The 7162-nt window shown below is 57.6% G+C and overlaps 1 protein-coding gene across 3 annotated transcripts; it reads right to left on the bottom strand.

Moving 5' to 3' along the window:
* Positions 1–4273: 4273 nt before the first annotated feature.
* On the bottom strand, positions 4274–6227 carry LOC131508347 (Krueppel-like factor 2). 3 transcript variants are annotated; one of them, XR_009259977.1, is made up of 3 exons: positions 5529–6227; positions 4887–4992; positions 4274–4667 (listed from the first exon to the last, which is right to left on the bottom strand). XR_009259977.1 is itself a non-coding variant. In XM_058723455.1 (3 exons), exons 1-3 carry the CDS (start codon positions 6049–6051, stop codon positions 4411–4413), a joined length of 687 nt encoding a protein of 228 aa, XP_058579438.1. In that variant the 5' UTR covers positions 6052–6227; the 3' UTR covers positions 4274–4410. The 3 variants fall into 3 exon arrangements, 2 of the variants coding, with proteins under 2 accessions (XP_058579438.1, XP_058579439.1); XM_058723455.1 differs by lacking the exon at positions 4887–4992 and having other exon boundaries at positions 5529–5613; positions 5707–6227; XM_058723456.1 differs by lacking the exon at positions 4274–4667 and having other exon boundaries at positions 4883–4992; positions 5529–5613; positions 5707–6227.
* Between the last annotated feature and the right edge of the window lie 935 nt (positions 6228–7162).

Below are 7162 nucleotides of genomic sequence, written 5' to 3'. Positions count from 1 at the left end.
AAGTCATTTGTGGTGGACCACTCCCCTCGTTCTGCTTTGTCACAAGTGTTTCCAAAAAAGAGGGCAAATTCTTCCACTTGTGTGTTGGGTTTGCCAGTTAACGTTTGCCGTCTTTGCCCTTTCTCTTCTTTATATATACGTCCACGTGCGTTTATACTCACCCCGTGTTGTGCTGGCGTCATTTGAAAACACACACATCAGGGCACCCAACGCCTAAAGCATCAGCCTGTACCTCCACCAGCGGCCGCGGTGCCGTGAGCGCCCCGAGCGCAGGGACGCTACCGCAGCTCCAGACTCCCCAACACTCCAGCCAGTGTTCGAGCCTCCGGTGCTGAAGCGAATCTTCCAGAGCTGTTGTTTCCTACCCCAGGAGCACAGCCAAGGCCCGAACACTCCTCCTTGTCACTTCTCGTTTAAGGTAGGAGGGGTTCTCCCCTCCTCTCTGTTTCTTAAAAAAGTCCGTGACGCTGGGCTTTTGAACAGGCCCGGCCAAGTGTTCCGCGGAATCCTGGATGTGCCTGCGAGCCGGGGGTAAACCCTTTGGGGGCAGCCCGCTGCTTGTGACCGCCAGTGCTAAGTTCCATCGCTCCATTAAGGTCAAGGCCACCGGGCTTGCAAAATGGTAAGCTTCTAATTCTGTCGTTCCTCCTACATTATCAGCTGGCTTTCTTATTTTGAAATGAGTCTTCCCAGTGGGGCCCCTGGCCGGCTCAGCCAGTAGAGCACGCGACTCTTGATCTCGGGGTTGGGAGTTCAAGCCCCACGTTGAATGTAGAAATTACTTAAATAAATAAAAATAAACTTAAAGGCACAAAACACGAGTCTTCGTACAGTCCTCTCCCCTTTCCCTGGAAGGATGAATCTCTATCCGTTTTTAGTCTGCTGACATAGTAACAAGCGATTCCCTGACTTGTGCATCTGAACACATCATTACTGGCCGTGGCTGGTGCAAGACCCGCCAAGGTCATCAGGCTGGGGAGTGGGGTCCGAGGAGCATGGTCCTGCAGCCTCCCCAGCTTGGTGGCAGAGACCTGTCGTGAGTGAAGTCCCACCAGGTGGAGGGAAGCCCTGGGTGCACTGCCAAGCTTCCAGAACTCCCAGCTGCGTGGCCTTGAGTCTCCAGTATGATTACCGTTCGCGGTCCAGGGTCTAGGCCTGGAGCACAGTTTTGTCACATTGTGTGCTATTGGAAACAAACATCAGGCGGCCTGGGTGGCTCAGTCGGTTGGGTGGTCAACTTCAGCTCGGGTCACGATCTCACCGCTCATGAGTTCGAGCCCCGCGTCGGGCTCTGTGCTGACAGCTCAGAGCCTGGAGTCTGCTCAGATTCCGTGTCTCCTTCTCCCTGCCCCTGCTCATGCTCTGTCTCTGTCTCTCTCAAAAATAAGTAAACTTTTTAAAAAACTAAAAAAGAAAACATCGGGCATCACAGTATGCAATCCCCTTCTAACGAGGCAATGATGACCCTCTGTAGACATGCCGCCTGGTCGGTCCTAAGGTGTAGAAGGGACCAGGTGCGTCAGGCCCGGCCAGCACGGCCACCAGCCCAACTCAAGGCCAGCCTCCTCCACTGACCGTCTTGGAACTGCTTTGCTTATGAACTCAATTTGCTATTTGTGTTTCTCTGATGTTCAGGTGGGTTTGTGAACACCTGTGATGACATCGGCGAGGTCTCTGGGACTCGGGAAGTTGTTCACCGGCAGCTCCTTAAGTCACACTCTTCTCACGTCTGCCTCACGCTGTCCGCTGAGTAGAGCAGGCAAGGTGACCGGCTATCCCGGTTTGTCCAGGAATCCGGGGGGTTCTCAGGATGGAAACTTTTTTTTTTTAACGTTTTTATTTATTTTTGAGACAGGGAGAGACAGAGCATGAACGGGGGAGGGTCAGAGAGAGGGAGACACAGAATCTGAAACAGGCTCCAGGCTCTGAGCTGTCAGCACAGAGCCCGACGCGGGGCTCGAACTCACGGACCGCGAGATCGTGACCTGAGCCGAAGTCGGCCACCCAACCGACTGAGCCACCCAGGCGCCCCAATTTATTTTTTAAATCTACATCCAAATTAGTTAGCATATAGTGCGACAATGATTTCCGGAGTCGATTCCTTAGTGCTCCTTCCCCGTTTAGCCCATCCCCCCCCCCCACAGCCCCTCCAGTGACCCTCTGTTTGTTTTCCATATTTAAGAGCCTCTTATGTTTTGTCCCCCTCCCTGTTTTTATATTATTGTGACTTCTAGGATGGAACATTTTTGGTGCTAAGACCGGGAAAGTCCCAGAAAACCGTGATGGGGACGGTCACCCTAAGTGCAGCAGCAGACAAGACCTCGGGTAAAATCTCCAGGACAAGACGGGGGTCAGGTCCGGGAGTGTAGCTGAGTGAGCGGGACTCCCTAGCTCTCTGGTGGCCTCACCTGTGGTACCCACAGCCATACCTGAGCCCCGGAGGGTTTCTTTCTGGCAGTGACTCCCGAGATAGAAAGTGTGCGTGTCAGTTTTGCTGACAGCCTGACACGGGCAGGAGTAAGGGCACTTCGGACTCCTGGAGTCCGATTTTACAACCTGTCACGAGTTTTGTGTCCTTCGGAGCACCCAGCACTGTTCGTCTCCAGGAAGGCTCTTATCTAGACCCAGGAGGGGCCTGTTGACTGAGCGGTACTGCTTCTCAGTACAAAGAGGATGGGCTCTAGAGTCATTCTTCTTTCTCAGTCCCCAGTGTCCCATGAACGCTACCCCGAAGGTCTGTATCACTATCATGCTTCTTAAAAGCCGATGGACAGCTCGGGACGTTTTTGCTGTCTCTGGGAAAATCATCCTTAATGAAAGCAAAGTAAGGCTCGCAGAAAAGTACAAGATGACGGCAGGTGCTGAAAGCCATCCCGGCACCCCTCCCCCGCCCCGCCCGGGCACCACACGCCTCAACCCCGAGGGCTGAGGTTATTTCTCTTCTCGTCATTACTGGATTCGCCCAGGCTCGGCCAAACCCCTGATTTCCTAGAGACACCCGGCCCTGAGCAGATGTGCCCGAGGGCGTCACTGTCAGACAAGCCGCAGAAGCAGTGCGCGAGCAGCGCGGACTTCCTGGGGAGCGCGCCCTGTGCTTACCGCGTGCGGGAAAGCAGGTTCCTGTGTTCAGGGCATAGAGCCTGCTTATTTAACGCCTCAAAAATACGACGTGATTATTTGAGATTTATTTTAGCCTCACCCTCAACCTTGGGGTTAGCGGAGGAAGTGCCTTTCAATCCGGGCCCCGGACCAGCAGGTGGAATCCATCGAATGCTCATTAGCACCCTCGCACTTTTGACTCACGTAGACAATGAGCTTGCTAAAGCGCTCTGTTTTCTAGATCAGGTTTAATAGGGCCGACAGAGTCTGCTTTTCTACTTGGGCACCTGTGGGGCCGACGCTGAGAGACCAGGCTGCGGAGCCCTCCCCCTGCGGCAGAGGCCAGGCCTGGGGAGGCCTGGGGACACCGGGCCTGCCCCGGCCCCACTGTCCCCAGAGGCGGCCCTGCCTCACACACCCTGTAAATCCGCCCAGAACCGTGCCAGAGAAAATCCCAGAAGACAGCCTGGGCGTTGGGAGGCGGGCTTGCCGTTTCCTCTCCCGCGTGTGCGAGTGGATCCGTGCACTTCGGTCCTGTGGCCCCAGCTCTGTGTTCCCGCGGGGGAGTCTGTGAGCCCCGCCGTGGGAGGGGGAGCCCCAGAGCTGCTCCCCTGGGGTGCGATTCACGACACCCCCCCCGAGTGAGCCCGGTCCCTGCCCCTGCCCGGCCGAGTCACCACGGTGCCAGGGCCGCCCGACCGAGCGCCTGGGAACCATCTAGCCAAATAGCAGCGGCCACTCGTCGTGAGGAGACGTGTGTGTTTGGCGGCGATCTCGGGTGAGAGTCCGTGGTGGGTCATCCCCCCACTGCCCCACCAGAGGACGGGGGCCTGGAGGGACCGTGTCGGGAGCGAGGCCATTGACAGATCTGATGGTGGTCAGAGGGTCTCCGGTCCCCACGTGGTGCCTGGATCCTAGGGGGCCCTGCGGGGCCTCTGGTCCCCGCTCACCCTCCCTTCGGCCAGTCGGAAGGCTCCGGGGTCTCAGGGGCACCACGTGTGCCCGCCAGGCCGGGGACTGTCCTCGGGAAACGCCTGGCCAGCCCGAGGGCTCCCAGCCTGCTGGGCGGGAAAATACAGCACTTTGTCACCTGTGAGTGTGGGGCCTGGTACAAGCAAAATCGTGTCACACCGCCTGTGATTAGGGGGCAGCTGACACTGCAGAGTGAGTAACATTTATGAGTAAATATAATTTATTTCTGTTCTCTGATTATGAAGGTCACGGTGGTTTAACCCTGTCGGGAAGGCCTCAGACGCATTATCTGCTCAAAGAGAACTGGGAAGGAAAACACTGGCGGTCATTAAAAGTGAATTACTTTGTTTTTTGAAGATAGAAGGCCTCCAGGGCCTCGCAGGTGGGGCCTTTCCATGGGCGCCTGGACGGACACACAGGGACCCTCCGGTCCACCTGCAAAGGGGGGGTCGGAGAGAAAAGCTCACAGGCGGCCGCCAGAGATCCGGGCAGGTTGTGAGCTCCCCTGGCGGCTTCTTGGAAACTCTCTGGATTTTTCCAGCAGTTTTGAAAGCTGCCAAGAGTGAACCATGGGGCATTTCCGGGGTTTTCTTTACCTGTGAAATCGAGGAAAGGATTTCTGAGAGCTACAAAATCAGCCTATATCTCTGGTTTCAAATTTAGCAGAAGACTTGTGTTTTTTGGTGCACTGGCCCTGTTTTCAGGTGAAATGTTTGGCCAGGGATGATGATTTTCCAGTCGCTCCTGACTCTGTGAACCATGCCCCCCCTCAACCCTTGGGCTCTTGGGGGACATCCTAGTCAGGAATCACTTACTTGAGCTCCACGCAGACATGCTAACGCCTCTAAGGGAAACGTGGACCCTGGACGTGGGTGCTGCATCGCACGTGGGACAGAGGGTTGGTGGGTGGTGTTAATTTTGCTGAATGGGGGGAAAAACCAACTCAACTTATGGGCCCTTTTCATGTGTTCACATCTCCGCTGGGTACTGTAGGGGTTTGAAAAGAACCCAAATTACGGGGCGCCTGGGTGGCTCAGTCGGTTGAGCGTCCGATTTCGGCTCAGGTCACGATCTCAGGGTTTGTGGCTTCGAGCCCCGCGTCCGGCTCTGTGCAGACAGCTCGGAGCCTGGAGCCCGCTTTGGATTCTGTGCCTGCCTCTCTCTCTGCCCCTCCCCTGCTCATGCTCATGCTCTGTATCTGTCTCTCAAAAAGAAATAAACGTTAAAAAAAATTCTAAAAAGAACCCAAATTCATAGAGGTAGAGTAGAGGCACCCAAGGGCTGATGGAGGGTTATTGTTTGGTGGGGACAGAGCTTGGGGGTTGATGGAAGAGTCTGGGGCGGACAGTGCTGACGGGTGAGTGGATTTCATGTCCTGAAGCGCTCACTGCAAATGCCTACAATGACGCATCTGGCTATGAACGTTTTGCCACAATACAAATAACCCAAACACACACGGGCGGCAGAGTCGTTTCCCAGTGCTCGCTCGCCCGCCTTGTCCTCCGGGGTAGAAGCCCGATCTTCAGCTAGGCCCAAGGCCACCTGGAAATGCGGATTTCCCCGCTGTCAGTGAGGCTCGCCGTGGCCGTGTGCGGAGCGCTTGCCAGGTGAGAAGTGGAAGTGCCGGGTTCTGACCTCCTCGGAAGGATACACGCTCATTTGTCCTGTGCCCTTGGCCCCGTTCGCTGGGTTGTGGAGCCCAAGCGCCATCTTGAACGGTGGAGGAAAGGCCACCGGATTAGGATGAGCCGCGGGGTAACAGGCCCAGGTCGGCGGTGATGGCGGGGCCCCCAGCGGAGGCCGGAGTCGGGGCGGGGTGACGCCAGGCACAGATGTCCCCCGACGGGCAAGCCCGGGAGGGCAGCGAGTGGCGCAGGGAGACCGCAAGACCCCCGCGGGAGACGCGGGAGGGCTGGCGTGGGGGGGCTGCTTCCTTGGTGACCAGCCACTCGTCTGCGCTGCCGTGGTGCCGTTCCTCATGGCCACTCTGTGACGCGGCCACCGCTATCCCGCTGGCCAAAGGAGGACCTGGGGGCTCAGAGAGGTTACGTCACTTGCCCGAGGCCACCCAGTCGGTGTGTGCCTGTGTGCCGGGACCAGGATTTCACCCACACCTCCAACGCCAGCCCTGTCTGCAGAGAGCCTCCTCTCCGCCACGTGCGCCCCCTCCCCCCCCAACTCCCTCCCCTCTCCCCCTCCCTCCTCTCCCCTCCCTCCCTTCTCCCCTCCTCCCCCCTCCTCCCCTCCTCCTCCACAACACCCCTCCCCAGACTGCCTGAACTACAGCTGCTCCAGCAGGCCCTGCGAGTGTGTCCTGTGTGCCACAGGGCGCTGGAGACCTTGGGGCAGAGAGGTGCGCATGGGGGGCAGGGGGTATTCTTCTTGGTTTAATGATCCCAGAGCCGGCATGTGGTGCCTGGCATGCTATAAATGTTGTCGTCCAACCGCAAGTGCCCTGTGAGATGGGAACCGAGAGGGCCCTTACTTTACAGCGGGGGACGCTTCGGCCCAGGCCGGGAGGAACTCGCCCCAGCCATACTCTAGGTGAGGCAGGACACAGGCCCCCGTGGCGGGGCTCTGGGATCCCCACCCTTCTCCGTGGCCCCGCTGCTCTGGGCTCAGCGACTCCCCGTGGGGGGATGGGCTTGCCTCCCATCCAGGAGAATGGGTGGTAAGGAAAGTGCCGGTGACGCGAGTCTAGCTGGGACGACAGCGTGTACAGACGTGTGGACGCAGACACACCGCGGGAAGGGGATGCTGCGCGATGCCTAGCAGGTGCAGAGGGGGCCCGTGGTCACTGACTGTGTGGTGAGGGTGGCGTCCCAGGGCCCCACTCTCAGTGGCACATGAGCCCAGGCCTGGCATAGGGTCGCTGCTCCAGAGCTCCCTCCTCCAGAGATCTCCCCACACCTCTAAAACTGACCACGAATCTTTCATGTGGAAATTTTGTTTTTCTCTTCTATTTTCTGGAGTGGTATTAAATGTGTGAATTAGGGGCGCCCGGGTGGCTCCGTCGGTGAAGCGTCTGACTTCGGCTCGGGCCATGACCTCTTGGTTCGTGGGTTCGAGCCCTGCATCGGACTCTGTGCTG

Source organism: Neofelis nebulosa, chromosome 4 (genome assembly GCF_028018385.1).
Source record: "Neofelis nebulosa isolate mNeoNeb1 chromosome 4, mNeoNeb1.pri, whole genome shotgun sequence".
In the NCBI taxonomy this organism is placed as follows: domain Eukaryota; kingdom Metazoa; phylum Chordata; class Mammalia; order Carnivora; family Felidae; genus Neofelis; species Neofelis nebulosa.
The sequence above is the reverse complement of the archived record's forward strand: the minus strand, read 5'-3'. Positions and strand labels throughout refer to the sequence as shown.